This window comes from Poromitra crassiceps (genome assembly GCF_964638095.1).
Source record: "Poromitra crassiceps genome assembly, chromosome: 2".
NCBI lineage: Eukaryota > Metazoa > Chordata > Actinopteri > Beryciformes > Melamphaidae > Poromitra > Poromitra crassiceps.
The window spans coordinates 37,944,168-37,968,693 of record NC_139624.1 but is presented as its reverse complement, the minus strand read 5'-3'; the positions used below and the strand labels follow the sequence as shown (position 1 = coordinate 37,968,693).

The following is a 24,526-nucleotide window of genomic DNA, read 5'->3' as shown; positions in this document are numbered from 1 at the left end:
TCTCCAGTGGGCCTACGATGTCCATGGCGATGCGGGAGAAAGGGGTGTCTATTACAGGCATGGTTATAAGAGGAGCCCTGTCACCCTTTCTACCTGGAGCAGTCAACTGGCATTGTGGACATGACTTGCAAAACTGAACTGTATCAGTAAACTGCTGGGGCCAGTAAAAGCGAGGAAACATCCTGGAGAACGTTTTCTGTTGGCCTAAGTGACCTGCCCAAGGGATAGAATGAGCTAGCTGCAAGACGGTGGGCCTCAGGCTCTTGGGAACAACCAGCTGGTCTCCCACCCTACTACGGCGATACAGCTGCTCACCCTTTATGAGAAATAGCTCCCTGTCTCCCTCTGTGACCTCAGTCGACTCAGATCCACATTTTAAAAATAGGGGCGCTAGAGAGGGGTCCTGTTTTTGAAGCTGTGCAATATCACTAGGTATAACCATTAGATCTTCATGTTCTGGTTCTTGAGCTGGTTCACACATAAGTGTCCCCCTCACCTTTTCCTGCCTCCTTTGCACTTTGCTCTTTCTTGGCCGACACTTTCTGGAGCTCTCCACCTCAGGAACCTGGTTGCCTGCAAAAGGTAAATCACTCCATGGACCTGGCTCTGAGTGGTGCTCACTGTCCATAGACCTGGTGATTGTAACCATACCCCCACCCGAAGCAACACTATTTTCCTTCCCCCTGGTTATTAGGTCTCGGAGGATGGGCAAATCCCTGCCTAACACCACTTGGTAAGGAAGTGTACCCATTACACCCACTGACAGAAAGTACTGCTGCCCCTCAACTTCCATATAGATGTCAGCTAAGGGGTAGTCTACATTATCACCATGAACACACCAAACTTTAACTTGACCATTGAAAGTGACGTCACTGGGGAGACAATCCTGCCTGACAAGAGTGCGGTCACTACCAGAATCTAAAAGGGCAATACAGGGCTTGTCCCCTATAAAAACACAAGCAGTGCGCTCTTGAACACTAGGGGGTGCTAGATCATCCACTCCCTCTTGCTGAGAATTTAGAGACTGTGGTGAACAGGTCATATATGTTTTGCTCACGTGGTGATCGGGACATTCTGCTTTAAGATGGCCTGTGCGACCACAAGAATGACATACTGGGGGCCCTCTATACCGAAAGTCTCTAACCCGGCTGCTGGTCGTATTTGGGGAAGCGGAAGTCTTTGAAATCCTGAACCTGTGCCCATTCCCACCCTCTGTCTTACCCGAAGATGGAAGGGCCGGACTAGGTCTGGGATTTAAATAGCTCTTAAGTGGACGTCGGGCAGCAAGGAATGCCTCAGCCATTTCTGCAGCTTCCTTTGATGTAGTTGGGTTGCGCTCTTTTACCCAGGTGCGAAGCTCAGGGTTAAGAATTCTCAGAAACTGCTCCATCACAATGGCGTCTCCCAGCTGCTCCTTGGTTTTCTCTTTTGGGATCATCCATTTTTCATACAGGTCTCTGAGGCGTGTCTGCAACTCTTTCGGGGTCTCATCCACCTCTACCGTTGTAGAGCGAAACCTCACTCGGTATGCCTCCGCACTGATTTCATACTTCTGTAAGACAGCACACTTCACTTTAGCATAGTCCATTGTGTCATTCATGTCCATTGCCACATAAGCTGCACGTGCCTTACCATTGAGAAGTGGAGCCAGATGGAGCGCCCACTCCTCCTGTGGCCATTGGCAAGCACTGGCAATTCTTTCAAAAGTTGTTAGGTAATGTTCAATATCCTCATCATCATGAAATTGGTGCATTTTCGGGCCTTTCCACCCAGGTAACCTTACCCAATTTGAAGGCAGGTCTGTGTCTGCTGGTGATGCAGGTTGAACAACTGGCTGCTCCTCAGTGGGCCTCAGTTGTGATTCGGGGCCAGCTGCCACACCTTCCAACAGCTGCTGGCGCTCCCGACGGTCCAACACAATCTCATGCTGGAGCTGAGAAAACTGGTGCTGTACTCTATTCCAGCGATCTTCCTGGCGTTGTTTCTCCTGCTCCCAGCCTGCTTGCTGCTGCACTAGGCCCTGTAGCAGATTTGAAATGTCAGCCAGGTTTTGGACATCCTCACCCATTGCCCCCAGCTGGTCGACATCCTCTGGCTCATCATCCATTGGTGGTTGTTTTTGTCTTTTGGCTCTTCCTCTACCAGTCATCGTCGCTGCCTCCTACTGGCCTGGAGCCACCACTTCCACCATTTGTGAGGTAGTGAAGCAAAAGTGGCAAGGAAGGTGGCAGGCAGGCAGACGCAGAAGACATGGTTTGCAGTTCTCAGAGGTGCATTTATTTATAGTGCTCCCATAACAAAAATACTTGCAAGTTAAACAAAACAAACAAACAGAACAAAGGAAATAATGCAAAGTTACTCCATAATGAAACTTAAATAATGGCTCGTGTTTGGGCAGCACGGCCTGACCTCTCTCCTGAGGAGACGAAACCCAAATGAATTTATAGCATGACCAATTGACTCCTGGCTCTCTTCAGCCTACACCATTCCACTGGAGGTGATCTTTCTCTTTTCCCTTACACAAGGATTTGAAATAGCATGTTCAAAGTTAAACGACAGATTATTCACACAACTATATAACTAGTAACAGAATGTTTTGTAATCTCTTCATTACTTTAGAGTATCATAACTCCACAAAATTAACACTCAACAATCAGACAACCCCTCTGCTTGGTTTGCCCCAATGAAGTCAGGATGACATCACCGACTGTATAAATGCAGCAGAAGTGCTGGGCGGAGCCCTTTCCCTCCCAACCAAGCCAACATGGTGTATCTGTGTGGACGAGAACAAACAATTGGTGAGCAGCATGGCAGAACAAAGAAACACTGGTTTATATCCTGCAAATCAATAAAGGTGAATGACATGAACATGGCTCTGTGTGTGCTTTAACTTATCATTGTACTTTGATGTGACTGTAACATAATGCGAACACAAACAAAACTAGTATAGTAAATGTTGCAACTGTTACAAAGAAAAGATAAATTATAGCCAACTGAACAATGTATGTATGTATGTATGATATGAACATTAAGGGGATAATGTGAATATGTATGAGACAATAGTGGTGAGGAAACTGAGAGGTCTCACCCACTTTGTCACAGGTGAATTTTCAATCATATCGAGTATCTCGATATTTCTCAAATATCACAATTTCAAAAATGTACTTCCAGAGGCTGTACCATGCTCAGTTTTAAAGCCAGAGTGAAGCAGGAAGGTGGCTAAATAACACTCCAAAGTTAGGCAAAACTTTGGCGAGGGAAAAAACATTTTCAAAGGGGTCTTCTTCTTCACAGCCTAATGTTGGTAGGTGTGTGTGTGTGTGTGTGCCCCCTTCGCTACGGGGGCTCAAAAGTCGCTCATCCCGATCTCGACTCTTCTCATCCCTGGCACCTCAATGGTGGAACGAGCTTCCACCTTCGGTCAGGACAGCTGAATCACTGCCGATCTTTCGGAAAAGACTAAAGACACACCTTTTCAGGCTCCATCTGGGCCCTTCTTGATCTAACTTCGTTCTCTCTCTTTCCTTATTTAAAAAAAAACAAAAACAAAAAAAACCTAACCTAAACTTGTACCACTAACCTAAACTTGTACCACTGTTCCTTCAGAAGATGTAGTTGTCATAGACTGTGCTCCATAGTTGATTGCTCTATTGCTGACAAAAAATGTGTTATTGTAAGTCGCTTTGGATAAAAGCGTCTGCCAAATGACGTAATGTAATGTAATGTAATGTGTGTGTGTGTGTGTGTGTGTCCGTTTTGAACTAGTAGACTTACAGTATGTTATTTAACCTTTCTGATGTTATTTTTGGTTGTCTGAGATGTTTTGTAACCCCTGCAATAGACAATGTTGTATTCGCAGTTTGATTCCAGAAAACCTCATACTTTATTCCTATCTGAAGTGAAAACATGTAATTTAAGCAGCTCTTCGCACTTTAATTAATGTGTCAGTTTCCAATAGTATTTCAAAGGGGTTTGAAAAGAAATTCAACAGTGATTCACACAACACTACAGAAGGCAGTAGTATGTGTAATAATTTCCCAAACGCTAAATCAGAATTTTGCACCTCTGTGTTGATGGGATGAATAGCAGCTCAGTGCAGCTCTCTGGTTGGCGTGCCCGCTGTAAATTCGCAGATGTAATGGAATTCACCGTGAGGATATTTTTCGAGTGACAGTAAAATTGACCAATCAGATCATCCCTCTAAATGGATGGGGAGGCTCATCGTTGGCTGTATGAGATATCTCCCGCTGCGTTGGACAAGACCGTGACAAGACTCACAGCAACTAGCTGCGCGACAGTCTGCTTTGTTTTACGGCAACTAGGCAGGGGATCATGGCTGCCGCACCGGCAAACTCTTCTCATTGCCAGATTATCTTTTAATGAAAAGTTGTACATAATGGCATTATGTAGTAAAAATCAGTAGTGATATGTCCCAATTCTCTACTCATTACTACTGAAATCACTACACATTTGAATAGCAATCACGTAGTGGAACCAGTATAGGTTTATGTCTGCCAAATGGCATACTGTAATGTATGTAATGTTATGTAGATATTGTATAGTAGTGATGAGTAGTGATTCAGTCGTACTTTTTTATACGGGGAACCCCCCCCCCCCCCAAACCCACAGCACCGGGTCGCCAAGACCCTGCTTGCAAAATAGCACATTGGTTGCCTCTTCCCCGAGAAGGTATGAGGTATGAGAGAGAACGTTAGGGTTGTGCTACAACCCAGGTTTTACGAGTGAGAACGAGAGCTCTCACTAGTGCCTTAAACGCTGCAACGCAGCCCTATGGAAGACTGTTATTTTGCTCCAAAATTACTTTTCATTCAAACCTGACCACCCACCCGTAGGTGGCGTGGTACCCCCTGGGACTGACACGGATCCACGTGACTACGTCACGTCCTGCCAGCCCAGGGAAATCACTCTAATTTCTTCCAGCCCGCTGAGATCCGACGCACCCCGTGACGCATCGACACAGCAAGGCTGGGTAGTGAGAGCTCTCGTTCTCACTCGTAAAACCTGGGTTGTAGCACAACCCTAACGTTTTACTTCGTTTCGAACTCAAGCTCTCACTAGTGCCTCCATTCAACCGACCTTGCTGCCGGGAGCACCCCACAGGGCGACCCGAACGGCACCGGTGAACCACGGCCATATGGCAACGTTTATGCCTAACCGTCTGACATATTAGAGTGGCAACGATACTACTTTCTTGCCACCGACAGCACCGCGTGCGCGAACTGCGCACCGGACACGTCGAGACTGTAGTACCTGACAAAAGTGTGATGAGAGGACCATGAGGCCGCGGCACACATGTCCTCCACCGACACACCGCGCAACAACGCAGAGGATGTCGCAACACCTTGCGTAGAAAGCGCCTTGATACCCTCCTGGGGAACCTTGCCCACGGCAGAGTATGCCAACGCGATCGCCTCCACTATCCAGTGTGATAAGCGATCCTTGGAAAGGGGCCCGCCCTGGGCCCTTTGCCCAAAGCAAACCAACAGCTGATCTGTAATGCGTAAAGAACGCGTCCTGGCCACATAGGCCGAGAGCGCCCTTACGGGGCACAGCATGAGCAAACGTCTCTCCTCGCCCGTCTCTAACTGAACGGCGGGGGACAGAATGCTGATAAGTCTATGACCATAGACCTAAAGCTGACATCAATAATCTTAGGTTGGTAAGCCGGGTTAGGTCGCAACGTAACCCTGCGCCCATCATTACCACACAGGCCTGCTGCCCCGAGAGGGCAATCAGGTCACCAACTCTCTTTCCTGACGACAAGGCCAGCAGCAGCGCGGTCTCTAAAGACAGAACCCTTAAATCGGCGGAGTCCAAGGGCTCAAACGGATGACCCGTTAGCCCGTCCAGCACCATAACCAGGTCCGATTTGGGGGGAAAAACGCACCGCGATGGCGGGCGCAGTTTACGCGCCCCCTTCATGAGGTGCAAGACCAAAGGGTACGCCCCCACGGGGCTCCCTTCAATTCCCCTATGGCAAGCAGAATCGCGGCTACGTACACCTTAAACGACTGCGGGGACTGACCCGCGTCAAGCAGGCTCTGAAGGAGACGGAGAACTGGTCGCACACTGCAGTTCACTGGATCCACGCCCTTACTTGCTGCATAGTGCATCCCACATTATCAGGCAAACCCTGGGCTAGCAACTGGTCCGGTTCAGGAGCCAGACCGCTAGCTTCCACCTGCCTGGGGAGGGGTGGAACACCTCCCCCTCCGCCTGGGATAGGAGATCGGCCCGTACCGGCAATGCCCAGGGCGGATCTTGCGCCAGGGAGACCAGGTCCGCAAACCATGTCTGCCTGTGCCAAACAGACTAAAACGAGCCGGAGGCGCTGTTCCCTCACCCTGTCCAACACATGACGGATCAGGGGGGGTCGGGGGAAACGCATAGAGCCCCTCCCTCGGCCACGCGTGCGCTTTTAGCGCGTCATGACCTAACGGGGGCTGTCCTCCTGGATCGAGAACCACAGTGGGCAGTGTGTCGCGCGCCGCGATGCGAGAGATCGACGCAGGCGCGACCAACCCTGGCCCAAACCTGTTCCATCACCCGAGGGTGGAGGCACCACTCCGTATAACGGGGATTGCCTCGAGACAGCAGGCCGGTCGTAACTCCGCCGTCCCGGCAGATAGACCGCTGACACTACCCTATTGTCCGAGCGAATCAGCACATGGTGCCCATGTGTGAGCCGCTGGAAGTGTTACCTCCGCATGGCGGGGGGACTGCGGAGGCAACGTTCTCTTTCGAGTCTGGCCGCACGCGGACTTGTCCGGCAGTGCGGTCCCCAAGAGAGCTCCCAACCAACGATGGGCCCATGGCGCCATTGATGGTGGGCTTGTCCTGAGGCAGAGCCCGGCGAATCGCCTTCAGCTCTAGCACGTTTATGTGGCGCAGCTCCTGAGCCTCCCACCGGCCGTTCGCCGAAAAATGCCCGCAAATCGCACCCCCTCCCCAGAGGGAGGCGTCTGTGCGAATCACCATCCTGAGCGGGACAGGGCCCCACCAAGTACCTCTCGAGAGGTAACGGGGGTCCGCCCATATAGCCATCGCCCGCCAGGCCTGACCTGTCAGAGGAACCCTGCGATGACGGTCCCCGGCCGAGTCCAGGCGAAGCCTGAGAACCATATTTGGACCACGAGGGCATGTGTAGCCTCCCTAGCGGGAGCACATGCAGTGCTGAGGCCATCAGGCCCAACATCACTGTGCACTGATGCACTGACACCGAGGGCACAGACCTAACGTCCTTGGCTTGCTGTCCGAACCGTGCGAGCCTGTCGCTCTGGCGAAAGGCTCGCAGGAAGTATAGCTCGAGCCCCAGGAAGGTCGCCGCCTGCGCTGGGACGAGGCAACTCTTCTGCCGGTTCACCAAAAAACCCTAAGGTTTGCCGGTGATCGGTCACCACCTTGGTATGTTTCGCGGCACCGACCCTCGAGTCGGCCGCTAAGAGAACGACGTTGAGATATAGGAAGACGCGGATCCCCCTCGCGCGGAGGGGAGCCACGGCTGCCTCCACGCACACCGTGAGGGTTCGCGGGCTCAAAGACATGCCGAATGGCAAGCCACATAACTCGTAAGCCTTCCCCAGGAAGGAGAACCTCAGGTATTTCCTGTGTCTCCTGACCATGTGGACATGGAAGACCGCACCTTCCAGATCCCTGGAAGTAAGAAATCCCCCTGTCTCAACTTGAACAGGCGGGGAAGAGATCATTCGGGACGGGACTTCCTCAGCGTCTTGTTTTTGAGACGCCGAAGGTCCAATTTTGGACGCATGGAGCCGTCCATGGCCTCCTCCTCCACGGCCAGATCGGGGGTCCCGTCGAACGTGGGTGGGCAAACTGTAGCGCGTATCCCCTCTGGAGGGTGCGCCGTAATGGGGACGGGGGAACATAGATGCTCCCAGGCATCGAGCCTGTTGGACAAGATGGTCTCTTGTGGCCAACGGAGCGGAACCCGTTCCACCACTCGGATCATACTCTCTCCCTCAATGTCCCCATAGGAGACAGTGAACGGTCATCAAAAGCAGAGAGCATATGAACTGAATCAAGTCTCTCTGCCCGCTTCGCGCTCAGAAAAAAGTATCACCGTCTCATCATCGTGGATAGCGAGACTGAACATTTTTAGAAACACATTTCTCAAGTTAGAAACTATAGAAATGATCCCTGAAATATAGTCATGAGCATATTGCTGGGCCCCGGGACCTTTCGATCCGGTGCCCTGATGGGGGGGCGGGACGTGAGAGGCTACGCCCCCCCGCCGCATGGACAGTTCCGTAGAAGCTGTGCATGCTGGGGGAGAACTTCTTACGCAAGCTCCGCCTACTGACGTGCTGTTGTACCGAAGTAACCCCCCCCCCCCCCCCCCCCGCCGTGCGCCTTTCGCAGGCTGGGGGGACTGCGGAGGTAACGTTCTCTCTCGGCCCCCAGGCGAGCTCCCGACCAGCAATGAGCTGTTGGCGCCATTGATGGTGGGCTGTCCTAGGAGCCTCTAGCCGAGGCCAGGCCGTAGCCATGGACCAAGGCGAGCCTTGATGCTGGGTATGAGACCCTGGGCGAGCTCCCGACCGAACTCGGGCCATGGGCACCGAGGACGGTGGGTCCAAAGCTACAAGCCGCAGGCTGGACCTAAGCCCAGCCTTGGTGAGCCAACCGGTGGGCTTGCCTGCTGCCAACCGAGGCCAGGCCGTGGCCATGGACCAAGGTGCGCTGTGCCCCCAGCCAGGCTCCCTGCACTTGCAGGGGGCGCCCCAACAAGGGAGTGCGACCCATGGAGAGCTTCCAACCACCCCGGGCCTTGGGCACCAAGGGCGGTGGGCTTGTCCTTAGAGCTACAAGCCAAAGGCTGGCACTGAGCCCAGACCTTGGCGAGCTGTACGCCCTGCTGGACGCGTAGCGCCAGCAAGGAGCAGTATGTCTATTGTAGCGGAGGTATCTCGCGCCCAATGTACTTAGCACACAGGTACTAACTGCACGGGTGCACGCCAGTTATCTGCAAAATGCTATCGTTCTGTGCTAAACAGTACTAATATTGCTATCTGCACCTATGCAAGGCACGCTAGCTTTAACACTTCTTTGAGAGCGGACCTTGGTCAGCTCTAAAGAGCTTAGCTGCGGACAAAACCGAAGGTTCAAGGCGCCTGTGCAGCGTGCTCGTGCCCAAGGCCGAACACGCACTTAACGTGCCGATTCATACTCGGCCAAGTAGTTTTACACACGGCCCATCCCCTCCCTGACCTTCCCTGCTCAGTAGCAAGAGGAAGCAGGAAGCTAACCACTAATAGCAAGCTCCCGCAGGGCGCACCCTATTAGCGGGAGTACTGCTTAAGCAAGCTAGCGAGAAGCACAGGCTAGACAGTAAGCAACCCAGGGGCTAGCGAACGTGCGCGTGCAATGGTAACGTAAGCGGCAATAGCCCATCCCGAAGGGGGGGCACCAATACCCACAACCTGTTAACCCGAGAGAACAGACGTGGAAGCCACTAGCTAAGCTAGCATAAGCACTGAAACAAGCGTGCGCTAACACAAGCCTGCGTACAGGCCGGTGTAGCGCGTCTCTACCCTGAGTAACACGGGGAAGCAAGCGTGACCGCAAGCAAAGGCCAGCGGCCCGTGAAGCTAGTCAATCAGAAGAAACTCCTCAATGGAGTTGCAATCTAGTAGATGCTAATTGCACGAGGCAAGCAACACTTAGCAGACAAGCAAGCTGGCTAAAGGCCCAATTATACTCAACGTTAAAGACGGAGACGGACAGTGTCCGTACTCTGCGTTCATTTCGTCCGTTTTCTGTCCGTCATCTGAAAGCTTACAGATACGCATGAAACGGAGGAAATCACACACACACTCATGCATTTGACTCTCTACTGTGGTGGATGTATTACTTAACATGATACCAACGTGAAAGACGCATGGAAGCATGTGGACAGTGACGATTACACCGTTTGAAACGGACGCTCTTAGTTACGGATGAAAATGGAGTATAATTGGGCCTTAAGATGGCGTAAGTACTGAGAGAAGCGGCCCACACAAGGTGCGGGGCGGGCTCACCTAGCTAGCGAATCGCCCAGCTAAAATCCCAGACGCCAGTAAAGCTACACTACATTTATGTAGGTCACAGCTGCATGCACACATCAAATTAATTGTGCTGGTCGTAACCGGCCAGCGTAGCCTCACAGCTAATACAGCACCTAGCTGTTTACAAGGTAGTCCAGGCTAGCTGCACTGAGCAAACTAGCTAACTATCTAACGCGCGCGATTTAAAGCCGGCGCCTAAAGTACCTAGCACACGAAAACTACCCGCACGGGTGCCAAGGTAGCTATCTGCAACAACTGGGCTACTTAGCCTCTTTGTTCCTGTGCTACGTGGTACAAGCTATTTGCACGTATGCAAAGCTTAACAGTTTGAGCGTGGACCTAAATCGGCCCTCAAACGAAAACGCTGCCCCAGCCAGGGGAGCGAAGCAAAGCTACACAGCGGCAGCAATAACCACTATACGGCGATAGCAGTAGAGCTACACGGCGATAGCAATAAACAGTTAACTAAGGAAGATACTCTTAGCTTTAGATGACTTGTTCCGACGCCGCAGGGTGAAGGGTACAGGGTCGGTCTCCGAAGCCTGCTTTATCCCGTCCACGCGACCCTCTTGAGGTGGGCAAGTCAGCCGGGACGAGCCTAGTATCTAAAGCTATATAATATAACTCCTTGTTAACCGTCGGAAGTTTCACAAAACACGTCTTCACAGCGGGTGGAAGAAAGCGGAAGTGATTTCCCTGGGCTGGCAGGACGTGACGTAGTCACGTGGATCCGTGTCAGTCCCAGGGGGTACCACGCCACCTACGGGTGGGTGGTCAGGTTTTAATGAAAAGTAATTTTGGAGCAAAATAACAGTCTTCCATAGGGCTGCGTTGCAGCGTTTAAGGCACTAGTGAGAGCTTGAGTTCGAAACGAAGTAAAACTAGAGATATGGACTGGGGCTCGCTATGTGTTATGCCAAACTCAATACAAAAACCTGTCAGTTTTACTGTTGTTACGTCCCTTAACTCATTGAGTGCCATGGACGAGTATGTTCGTCAATTGGTTTAGTAACGTAGAGTGCCAAGGACGAGTATGTTCGTCAATTGCGTTTTTTGACGGTGGGACGTGCATCAAAGCCAGATCCATCTCCTGTGAAAGTATGGTGGCTGTTGAATGTGTAAAAGCTATTTTAGGGACCCATTAGGTGGCGACAGTGCTCTCCAGATTACAGAAAGGCGAGGAAAAAACAGAGAAGAAGTCATTGGGGAAACGGAAATCGCATCGCATCCGTATGCATCGATATGCATGAAGCATAACGTGAGCTGTGCCTGCAGCAGCCAATCTGCTCCCACAATTGAGCACCTCCGTGTCCGCTGCGATAGCCCATCCGCATGATTTTGTTATTAGTTGTTATTATTCTCAACTGGAAGCATGGGAGCCGGTGACAAATACACGCGGAACGCTGTAAAAAAGCTGGATGTAGCGCACTTTTCAGTGTAGAGCAAACGCAGCAGAAAGCCCCAGAGACACTCCCATACGGAGGAGGAGTGTGCAGTTGAGGGGGGGGGGGGGGGGGGCACGCAGAGCAGCACACAACACTGACCCAGACAGACCCAGACAGCAGGACAGGATTGGCAAACGCAAGCCAGAATATCTGATGCCCACCAGCAGCAAATCAAGACCAGCAAGAAGCTGCAACCAGCAGCGCACGCAGGGGCCAGCGCTGCTGGTTGCAGCTAAAAAATATTGTTTTGCCAAACAAAATTCCTTGGTTTTCGCTGTTCTATTGAAGGAAATTATTTTTGAGGTGTGACTACATCAGAAAATATTAGCTTCAATCAGTGATGTGCATGAAATGTTTAATTTCACAAAAGGCTCTTTATCTCAGCTTCTAGAAAAAAACGGCTGTTTTTGGTTAAATCAAGCTATCTTCTCCGGCTGATAACTAAAGAATGGAAAATGATATCAATAAACCTGTTTTTGCTGATGATAGAATAGAGTCTCATCGTTCTTTTTGCGTGTTCGGTGTTTACATAGTAATATCACACAATATTCTGTGGGCCTCGAGAAATCACTGAAAACACTCTGAAACTCTGGCACTGGGAGCGTCCGTTCTCCAAAAGTGGCTGGCACTCAATGAGTTAACGTACGGGGGTACGGTGGCGCAGTTGGTAGCGCTGTCGCCTCACAGCTAGAAGGTCCTGAGTTCGATTCTCACCTGGGACGCTGTGGGCGCCGGAGTTGTGACCCCCCCATATCTTCAGTGCCTACTGTCCAGGTGGGCTATCTCGTCGAAAGGGCCTTTCTGTGTGGAGTTTGCATGTTCTCCCCGTACCCCCCAGGGGGTTCCTCCGTGCATAACCCCCCACTAAAAACATGCAGAAGATCGTCATCCGACCAGTGACGACAACATCTGAAGTTGGTCCAATGATGGTCCCCGGGCGCTGGAAAGAAAAAGCGACCACTGCTCATGGCCTGCCCCCTGGAGGAAAGGACAAGCCTGGATGGGTCAAATGCAGAGGACATATTTCACCGGCCACCGTCAGCATGAGTGTGTGTTGTGGCCGCATGCATATGTTGTAGTGTTCGTGTGACAATAAAGACGGGCTGCCATCTGAAATCGTGTTTTAAAAAATTGTAAATGCGTGTCTAGGGTGAAAAGGTGTAACATAAGAAGTCCAGGAAAAAGGGAAATAGGCTGAATTAAAGTGTTCCAAAACAATGATTTAAAGTGTTCCAAAACAATGATTTATTTTAACAAAGGTTGGTTCAAATAAGGAAGCACAGTGACGTCAGGGTGGCCAAAGCCCAATCAGTTTACCTATAAATAAAATAAACTAGACTATAAACTTCTCCTTAAACCTACAAAAAACAGGAGAAAAGGGGGAGTAAAGAAAAGGGCGACACACCCCTACAGGGCTTCCTTAATATTAACAATCAGTTAACAGGAATCAACAATGAATCAACAGAAATCAAAAAACAAAGAGTAGCTAAGTAGGCCAATTAGTGTGTGCATGAAAAATAGTTAGGCTACATCTAACAAAAGGCCAAGAAGCATAGGCTAAGGCAGTGATACTCAACTTGCTCCCTGTGTGGCCCGCGATGGAATTGCACTTTTTTTTTTTTTTACAGTGCACCTGGACACAACATGCAAGATACCTGCTGAATAAGTGTCCAAATGTTCATGTCATTCTAGCCAATACTTCTGTTATAGCATTTCAGTCTGGAATATGGAATATCTTTCAATAATCTATGATTTAGCTGCTAAATTGTCAAATACCGCCGCTGCTCGCTACCCAGGCACTTATGTACTTAACCTAACTAACTTAACTAACTATCCGGTGTGCACAACATTGTCAGACTAAACTTCGGCTGACACCCCAAAACCCTACAATCCGCTACAGAAAAATGTATATTGTTTGTTTATTAACTGGTCCCTGGCCTTCTATCATTTCACGAAAGTGGCCCCCGGGCAGAGCAAGTTGAGTATCCCTGGACTAAGGCAAGGCCAAAGAGAGTAACTTCAGACAAAGTTACAGAGAGGGCAAATAGGCTGACAGCTAATGGAAATGGCTACAGCTTCAAAGCACACACAAACAAGTGTTAGCTGTCAAGTGACCAATGGTCCACAAAAAGAGCTACCCAAAAACAATTAAAGTTAGCTGAAAGTAGCAAAAAGCTAATACAAAAGAGCTAAATGCAACAAGGGCTTGAGGAGAGAGCAAGGAGGGTGGCGGGCCAGTGTTAAGCACACAGAGCGCTCCGCTAACACTGACCCACAGTGCCATCTTGGAACACTGGAGCTTATGTAGGACATGCAAGTCTGAAGCAGCCAATCAGCAGCGATGACTCAGCCAATCGGTTGATTGCCAACCAGCTCCAGGTGAGGGCTCCTCACCCCAATCACTGCAGCAGAGTGGCGTGTCTGGGACAGAGATAGTGAGGCAGGAAAAGAAACAGAGCCACACACAACAAACCAAGGCCATGCTTTGGTACAGAGGCTGTAACACCCCATCACATACTGTAGGTAAAACGTTAAATTGAATGTTACAATAGGCATAAGCCAGAAGTGTAATATTATAGAAATAAATAAGGCAGAGGGCCGTAACAGTTGTCTTGCTTGTCACTAAATAATAATACATAATGACTATTATATAATAATAATATAATATAATAATAATAATAATGAATATATGGCTGATGCGTTTCTGAATGAAAGCCCACTGCTGTTCTTTTCACAGACCAAGCAACCAGAGTGAATCACAGATGACGGGACTCGAGTTTCAATGTTTTACTTGCAGCGCAAGGAGAATGTTGAGTTGCACCCCTTTGCAGGACTCCAACAATTCTGACTTCTCCTTTCAGCGTACAGGCTTTTATTGACAGCTAGTGGTTACATAAGAAGCAACATGCGGAAACTGGTTCTTCCAGCTCATATATGGAAATTGCACACTATGCGCCTTATCATGACACCTCAAAAGACAGTTTGAACGTATATACCCTGTGGGTGTTTGAGCTGTCAAACTGCCACTCTAAACTAACAGTTTGAGGTCCTCGTTTGTACAGAGAGACGCTCATAAATAACTCGTGGCCTGAGGCCGTCTAGCAACTTGCTGAACCCATCAGCACAGCACAGGGTGTACAGATATATAAGGCACAGGTCACATTGCAGTATGAGAGCATAAGCATTACATGTTAGCAGATATGAAAATACTTCTTTATTATCTAACATTCCCTCCTTTTTTTCATATTTCACATGTACTTTTGTTTCTCTCTTATTTAGATATTGGTTAACTTGTTTATTCACATTTTCTAATCACATCGTTATTATAAACCTTAAGTACTTGGTTTTACATGTTTGGTAGGATCGTTCTTCTCATGATCATCAAGGGGGAAAATGTTAAGACGTACATACTTTCTCCCAGCTGACCATAACAAAAACTACCACAATCATGTCGGGCACCAATCTTCTTCTTCAGGAAACACATGTTCTTGCTGCAACATAACACATTGCACGAATGCATTTGAAACCAGCTTAGCCGTAATGCAGCAGGCTGCAAAAATGCACATTACGACAATTACACACAGGAAGATGATTCCTCCTCGGATCAGCCTCTGAACCCAGGACCCTGATCACAGCCAATTGAGCAATCATTTTCCCAAAGCTCTTTGCTAATTTATGCACATATGCATACTAGGGGTGTCACGATACACTCAGTTCACGATACGATACGTATCACGATACTGGGTTCACGATAACGATACGATACGATACGATTTTAACAATATTTTTTTAAACTTGAATAATGACAATATATGACTGGAAAAGTAGTATTTTATTTGAAATGCACAAATACAAAACATGCTGTTGTGGGAAATTGTTATTACAATAACAACTAGAAAAAACATGAGATTGGAGATAAGGCTTATCTTGAAATAGAATGAGTTACACCGTCACTTAGATTTACTTTGAACTAAAAGGTTTCTCAGCAGTATAAATTCTCATTATGCATCTTCAGTTTTTCTTCAAACTCAAACAACAAGACTTTTCTTAGTCTATTTTTTATGCATCTTCAGTTTTTCCTGTCAAGTAAACAGTTTTGCCAGAAACTCAATTGAATGGTTTCTCTCCTGTATAACTTCTCATGTGTCTCTTCAGAGACTTGTTCAACTGAACTACTTTCCACACATTGAACTTCAACAAACAAAGACGTTTCTTTGTCTACTTTTGATTTTTGATTTTTTTGATTTTTTTTTTTTTTTTTTTTCACGATATGAGATTTCATCTCAACGATACATATCGTGACGTTTTACTATCGCGAAATTTCGTGGGACGATATATTGTGACACCCCTAATGCATACCATTTGTTTCTAAATCTTGGTTGTGTGTTTTCATCTTCGTCCGGGCCCCAAGGGTCGTCTCGGTATGTCCACCTTTTATTTCTGTCCGGTAGTGGATCGTTGCTGGTCAGTCTGATGACCATCAGTGTCACTGCGACTGTGAACAGTCCAATTAGTATTCTTCCAAACATCTCTAAGTGCTAGTGGCTTCAGTTGTTATCTTCACCGGGTTGAGACTAGCGTTTCGATACAAGAAACACCACCCTTTGTAGCCGGACTTCCTTGCCACTAACCGTCGGTAGTCTGGATCTGGATCGGTATCACCTTTTTTGCAGTGCGTCTGATGAATCCACGTGCTTCTTTCAGAGATCTTTATCGCCGTTGGTGTGGTCAGCTGGATGGTGTATGGACCCTCCCAGCGCGGGCTGTGCCAGTGCTTCCTCTTTATGGTCTGGCTCCACACGAGTGTCCTGTAAAGGAGTAGAGATCTTTGGCAGGTTATTTGTTCGGAATAAACGGCTCATCCAATCTGCCAATGTATTCTCTGCTCCTGCTTCTACTATTGGTAATCTGAATTGTTTTCCTGTTACAATTCCAAAAGGTGACAGTCTTTTTTGCTGTGGGTGTGATTCTCATATACATTTCCACTAAGGTTATGCACTCCACCCATGTCCTTCCTGTCAAAATGTGTCCCTTTTTTGAAAATTTAATTTAATGTAGTTATGTCTTCTCTCTCTGTGTCACTCTTCCTCTCATATGTATGACAGTATTTGTTTATTACCTCCATCCTCCCACCTGTTTGATACATGGCAAAGCCCGTGTATCAATTGAGCTCCTGTTTTATAAGGCTGGTTGGAAGTACTACTCTGTCCTGTATTTGAAATAGACCTTCACTATTTTTTACTGTCCCATCGGTCAACCACTTCTGCTTTTCTCTCTCTGTGGCGTTGTTTTGCATGTCTCGCAATACATCTAGTGGTATTGGTTTTGTAACGCTTTCGTTCTTCTGTATTAAGATGTGGGGGCCATATTTCCCTGCAGCAGCATCCTTGGCTGTGATGTCTGCATAGGCGTTACTGTGTCTTTCCGACTGGTGTGGGCAGCACATTTGCATATAGCTATCGTGCGGGGTAGGAGTATTGCCTGCAAAAGCTCCGTCAGCAAATGTGCATGCATCACAGGTTCTTGTTGATGATTTCATTCCTCTCCTGGCCCATTGGGCTATTTCAAGAACCACAATCACTGCGCCATTCCAGGCGCCCATCTCACCATTTTTCTCTTGAGTCCTAATTAATAATATTATATTAATAATATTATATATATATTGTTATTATTAATAATAATAACTAATTAATTGACTAGCCGTGTAGTTAGTCAATGTCTTTTAACTCTTCTACTTGATTTTATTATATTTTTTAAATGCTTTATAGCATATATCATTTGTTTATCGCTTCTTGCACTTTTGTGAAGCACTTTGGTTGCGGCTCAGCCGCTTGTAAATGCGCTATACAAATAAAATTGACTTGACTTGACTTGACTTAATATGGCTAAACAGGGCATTTAAAGTAGCTCATGTTAAATGGCTAACGGATTTAGCATCACACAAACTGGATCCCACAGCCTTTATAAAACACTTTGTTCGCTCCCTGTGTCAAATATCCCTTTTATCTGAGTCAATTTTTGTCATATCCGGCATGGGAGCCTTAATTTTGTCCATGTCAGAGCAATTAAGGCACTCTCGTTGCGTTGCCTTGGGGAAGCCAATGATGCCTCTCAGCAACATGCTTCCACGCTCTTATGCATTCTGTCATATAAGACTCTGTCCATTGGAGATTGGGTTTTGGACCGCTAAAGCAGCAGCGCATACAGCTTGTACGCACGTTGGCGGTGCCAAAAACACTGGATCTAATCTTTTGGAGCAGAATCCGACTGGGCGTAGTTTTGTTCCATGTTTTTGTGTCAGCACTGATGTCATAAATCCCCCTTTGCAGTCTACCATTTGTATAAAGGTTTTGTCATAGTCTGGCAATGCCAAGACTGATGAGCTGATGAGGCAGCGTTTAGTTGCCTCAAAAGCATCATTTATCTCTCCTTTCATAGTCATGTCATCGTCAGAGTAAATCAAATCTATGGTTGCGTAATTCCCCTCTGTATCTTCATACAGCGCTCTAAACATTACGCATTGTGGCTCCAGGCTATTTATTTTATCGTCATGGTTTGTCAGGGCCTGGGGTGCGTTTATAGCGTAAAGTCATGTGTAAGTCTTCTGGGCTTACTTCTTGGAAGTCTGTCGGGGTGAGCATTTCCTAATAATTTCTCTGCAGTTTTGGTTGGGTCAGGTTGAGGCATGTCTAGAGCCCAAAAATAATGGGGCTCTTGTATTCCGCTTTGTCTGTTATTACTTGCCCTGGGCCAATTGTTCTCATTTCCTCCTTTCCCAGGCACTAAACTCATTTTTAGTTTTTCCATGCTGTCTTGTCCTAAAAGGTTGACTGGACAATTCTTTATGAGGACAAACGGTAGGCATGTAATGATGCCTGTTGCGTCATCTCTGACTTCGAGTGGTTTAGAGACGGGTCTCTGATCTTCCGCTCGTTCCATCACTGTCAATGGTACATGCCCCAGTTGTATTTCACACCCAGGACCGCTCCTCTCTGCTTCTGAACCTTTTGGAGGGGGTGCGGGTTCGCCTCCTAATTGAGTAATATAAGATCTAAATCTTTCATCAATAATTTGCATTATTTCTAATTCTACTGCGTCTGTCAAGATATGATGAAGCTCGGCCAATACACCAAAGAAATAGTCCCATTGATCGGGAATCTATTTGCATCCAGCCCCTGAGGTCCATCATTCTGTTAGCGAACTCATATATCGACTGTGTATCGAAATAGCCTATAACTGTGGCGTTTTCACAGTGTATAATTCCCCATTTGTGCCAGACTGCTATCGATGTTAATAAAACTCCCAATCTTTTAATAATAATTATTAATACAGGCATATAAAGTCACTACTGAGTCTGTGTTACTCGACGTGATCTAATGGCCCATCACTACTAAGGTGCGACAACTCAGCAGCTCTCTTTGGAAGTGTCTTTCTGAGTCCGTAAGTTGGTGTCAGGGATCTGGTACTAGTCTGCTTTTTTTTGATTGATTGAATACTTTATTGAATCAACGAACATGAGAAATACAGGGTACAACCATATCATTAGAGACAAAAGGAATAAAACACAACAAAGCCCGAGGGCTTATTTCCATTGTGGTCCTTAGAGTGAGGCAAAATGGAATGAATGAGTGTGTGCGTGTATGAGCGCGTGTGTGCGCGAGGGACATTCAACACTACAGGACATAACAAGCACTTAACACATGGAAATAATTTAACGACTTCTAAGGCAAAAATAAATAACATGTGTACTAAAACCACCTATATACACAAATCTGTACATACCAAAAATATATACAAGAGATCTTAAAAGAAATTACCTGTATATGCAGGAATATCTAGTATAAATATAATATATAATATACAATATATAATATTATATATTATATAATATATAATACAAACAAGAGAAACTAAAAGAAATTACAATTCTGGAATAAAAACATTACGACCCCTTTTCTGCAAAAAGGGCCAACCTTAGGGGCCGTTTTGTAGCCACTGTTTTAAGGTGGACTTAAACGTGAGTTTGGACCCAAGAGTTTTAATATTTTCGGGGAGGCTGTTCCACAGGATCGCTGCTGAGTATAAAAAAGTACATTTACCTGTTAAACTTTTAAATTTAAAAAGTACAACGTTTGTGTAACTACCCCTGGTGGAATAGCCGTGCACCTCGCTAACCCTCCGGAAATAACCGGAGAGGTACGCAGGGGCTTCCAGGTTCATGATCCTGTGGACCATACATAGCTTGATCTGAGAGACCCTCTCCTCCACTCTCAGCCACCTAAGGCTGAGGAAATGAGAGCGGAGCAGAGAGGTTCTGGGGTGAAGGCCCTGGACAACCCTCACCAGCTTGTTCTGGGCCGTCTGAAGTCTAGTTTTTAGTTTGGCTGTGGTGGCCGTAAACCAGGAGGAGCAGGCGTAATCGAAATGGCATTGAATTAGTGCATTTGCCAGAATCAACAACGTGGCACTGTTTATGATTTTGGAGATGCGGGCTAAAAATTTTGTCTTTTGAATTACTTTGGAAATGACTTTATGAGCCATCTTCTCGCCTGAGAGCTTGTTGTCCAGGATACACCCTAAGTAGGTAATCTCTTCCTTTGAGGGTACAGACACGTCACCCACCTTTATAGAAAAACCCGGGGATTTTTTTAGCTTAAATTTGGAAGCAAATAAAATTGACTCCGTTTTCCCTAAATGGAGAGACAGTCGGTTGTCCGAGAGCCAAACCCCAACTTTTGACAGCTCCTTGCTAAGTTTTTGCTCGACCACCCCCTTGTCCGTGTCGGAGAACAGGAGGGCGGAGTCGTCGGCGAACAGGAACAGAGGGCAGTCACAGGCAGATTTCATGTCATTTATGTAAACCAGGAATAACAGTGGACCCAAAATGCTCCCCTGGGGTACCCCACAGCTAATGGGGCAAGGGCGGGACAGAGTCCCATTTATGTCCACCACCTGCTGCCTACCTGTCAAGTAGGACCGAACCCAGTTTAAGGACGTGCTGTTGAAACCCAGAGCCCAGAGAGTTCAATAAATGATTCAGAAATCGAAATTCAAAACTACATAGTAGTTAGAAAGGACAGAAATCGCAAAGGAGGGGGGGTCTGCGGATACGTCCGCTCTGACATTTGTTTTAACATCAGAGATGACCTGGACAGTGTGCATACCGAGGCAATCTGGTTAGACATTCTATTGCCCAAAACGAAACCACTTCTTGTGGGGATTGTGCTTCGCTCCGTTAGTCAATTTCCTATTTACCCCAGTACACTCCCTTTTCCCTTTATAAACTACTCTATTTCCACCGTAACTTCTGAAATTTCCATAGATTCTGAAATCTTCATAAATTCTGAAATCAGTTGTGGGTATTCAAGGTTTTCCTCTGGTTCCCATGTATTGTAACGCTCTGCAAACCCCTCCCACTTCAGTAAATATTCAATTTTTCCATTTCTACAGCGTTGGCCCAATACTTTTTCCACAGGAAAGAATTGTTCCTCCTGTTCACTGTTGGTGTTTTTTATTTTTTGTTCCTCGCACATACTCTCTTTTACTATCTCGTCTAATTTGATTAAACTATTGCTCAGGTCCGCTTCAGAAATGGTGACTTTCCTTTTTTTTTTTTTTTTTTTTTTTTTTTTTTTTTTTTTTTTTTTTTTTTTTTTTTTTTTTTTTTTTTTTTTTTTTTTTTTTTTTAAATGTTTATTTAACTATAGGGGCGTACCCCTTTTGACAAATAAACAAATAAACAAATAATATGTGTTTACAGTTATACACTCTTCATACACCCCAGTCTTGGTTAGAGAAACTAATTTAAATCACTTTATGATGGAAATATCTCGATCACCATGTGCCTAGCACTTACTTTACAACTCAAGGTGTGTGGCTAATTTAACAATTTATGTATACCACTTAAGTGTACTTCTGGCCGACTACAGAGCTTAGCACCTAAAGTAGGTTTCCACTTTGTGCCACTGTTCCACCTGGTGACACTTATTCACATACATTCATCTTTCATCCACAATTGTTTCTATTCATATAGCGCTTTTCAGTGTTTAAGTAACCACTAGTCTTTTTCAGTGTTTAAAGGCCGGCTTTACCGTGGGGAATATGAATATATATTAAATCTCACGCCCCTAAGGTTTTCGAATCCGTTGAAATTTTTGAAATTGGTTGTTTCCCGCCAGAGATATCACCAGAAATCCACTCTGTGTGGAGGGGGGGGGGGGGGGTGGTGGAGGGGAGGGGCGGGTGCGGGGACCCGAAATACTACATTTCCCACAATGCACTGGGCTCGCGTGGCCTTCGTTTTCATGCCCACCCCTCAGGCATTTGGCTGATATCAAACTCCAGTAGGTGGCGGTAATGCACATATATGTTTGCCAACCGCCATAAAACTCAAAGAAGAAGAAGAAGAAGGCTTCGACAATAAAAGATACAAAGAAGAAGAAATAAATCGAAAATAAAATTGCCTCCAAATTGCACCAAATGTAAACGGTAGTATATATGTCGGGAGATGTCTTCATAAATTTTTTTTCATGCATTTTAAGGCATTTTCGTAGGAGTTACGCGCATCTGATGTTGTAACTATTTTCTGTAAAAATGTGTAAAAATGGGTACATTGCTCAGCGTTGATTTCGTTACTTCAACTCACCTACTACTAGATGTAAAATTTGACGAGCTTTCCAATGCCGCCAGTCCCGTGTCTTTTGGTGCTTCCGTTCCAGAGATATGGTCTCTTGGCAAGGAGCTATGGAAAGATAACCTAGCTACAGTATGCTATGCGGGTGAACAAGATGGCTGCCTTTTGCTTTTCGTCGAGAGCTCTGAAGGGGCGTGGAGGACCTCTAGAGGCGGGACCATGGCTCACAAGACTTGTAGTTCATAGGCGCTCGAGTTCCGCAAGCGGGGAGGGAAGCCGGGTGACGCGTAACGCGTCATCCGGCTTCCCTAAAAATGTGAGAGATGCCTGATAGGTCAGGCAGTGAAGCTCCAATTTCAAAATATTTCAACGGATTCTAAAACCTTAGGGGCGTGAGATTGATATATATTCAAATTCCCCACGGTAAAGCCGTCCTTTAAGTAACCACTAGTCTTTCTCTCTTTCTAGGTGTTTTTTTATAAACCTCCTTTGCGGTGGAGTCACCGTTCCTTACCGTTATCTGAGTTTCACTGGTTGGTCTGGATTCCGTCAATCGTCTTGGTGAAGAACGAGGTGGGACATCTAATGGCACCGGCCCGGCCACGAATTTCACGCCCCGGGTCTTTGACAGGATCGGCTGGGATCCTGGCTGTCGACAGGCTTCGGCGTGTCCCTCCTCCCTCTTCTCCGCGACGACGTTTGGAATCCGGCAACGAAGGACCAATTAATGATGGGTTTCTGAATGAAAGCCCACTGCTGTTCTTTTCACAGACCAAGCAACCAGAGTGAATCACAGATGACGGGACTCGAGTTTCAATGTTTTACTTGCAGCGCAAGGAGAATGTTGAGTTGCACCCCTTTGCAGGACTCCAACAATTCTGACTTCTCCTTTCAGCGTACAGGCTTTTATTGACAGCTAGTGGTTACATAAGAAGCAACATGCGGAAACTGGTTCTTCCAGCTCATATATGGAAACTGCACACTATGCGCCTTATCATGACACCTCAAAAGACAGTTTGAACGTATATACCCTGTGGGTGTTTGAGCTGTCAAACTGCCACTCTAAACTAACAGTTTGAGGTCCTCGTTTGTACAGAGAGACGCTCATAAATAACTCGTGGCCTGAGGTCGTCTAGCAACTTGCTGAACCCATCAGCACAGCACAGGGTGTACAGATATATAAGGCACAGGTCACATTGCAGTATGAGAGCATAAGCATTACATGTTAGCAGATATGAAAATACTTCTTTATTATCTAACAATGGCATTGTGGGAAATTAATTATACATGATGATGTTTGTGCGTTGCAGGTTGCGATGTCTGGTCAAGCAGCTGGAGAGGGGCGAGGCATCAGTGGTGGACCTGAAGAAAAACCTGGAGTTTGCTGCTTCGGTCCTGGAATCTGTCTACATAGAAGAGACGAGGTAAGAACCTATCAACTAATTTCTGTTCAGTTAATGTGTCTACAATGGAAGAGACCAGGTAAGAACCTGTTAACTCATTTCTGTTCAGGCTACAGCAACAATTACACTCTGAAAATAAAACATGGCTGACAGGCACAGGCATTTCAGGACAGAGCAAAAGCATCTTCACTGTCAATGAGATGGACCCTCCCCAATGCATGGGTGACCTGTCAATCACTAACACAACCTGAAACAACCCCATGTTATATCTGACATACATATTCTTTTAATGGCACAATTATTTTGAATATCGCCATAAGGACACACATTAGATTAGAAGAAGTGAAATTTGCTATTGGGGCCATAACCTCTTCTGGAAAAATGATTGACTTTTATTTTTTGCTTTTTCAGAGTAATACAATCAACTGTACTTATGAAAAGTTGTAGAAAAGAGTTCCATTCTTCTGATTTGATGTGAAAGCAGCATAATGAACTAGGTCAAATACCATAGCAGGTACTGTACATACTGTAGTGATTGGGGAATGGGGTATGTGTATCTTCAATGTGATCTCACAAAAAAATGTTCCTCCACCACAAACTGAATTATCCTCTCTCTCTGTTTCTCTTTCTCACACAGATACACACACACACACACACACACAGAGTCCATATTAACAATGTAAAGCAATTCTTTCCACAGTGTCTTCATTGGGCATCACATGCACACAAAGAAAACTTCATGATCTTTTAGATACTTTCTTTCAAATCAAAGGAAGTGCAATGTAGACCCAGTTAATACAATGTCTACTTCAAAATACAACTTAAACACAAAATACTACAACAGTATGACTTAGATGTAGGAGACAACTTGAAAGTGTTTTGCCTACAGTACAATCCTGCCTATAACATTGACTGTTTATAATTATAATATTTTATACAGTCTATGGCAGGAGTCAGTGA

At 46.5% G+C, this 24,526-nt stretch overlaps 1 protein-coding gene across 1 annotated transcript in view; it reads left to right on the top strand.

Moving 5' to 3' along the window:
• LOC310799437 (dual specificity calcium/calmodulin-dependent 3',5'-cyclic nucleotide phosphodiesterase 1A-like) overlaps positions 1-24,526 on the top strand; it is a gene marked incomplete at both ends in the record, with an annotated part of 131,599 nt that overhangs the window by 32,025 nt on the left and 75,048 nt on the right. Inside the window, one exon of the mRNA XM_083662019.1 lies at positions 23,474-23,587. Within this exon, the coding sequence (XP_083518145.1) occupies positions 23,474-23,587 (114 nt within the window). The remainder of the gene's footprint in view (positions 1-23,473; positions 23,588-24,526) is intronic.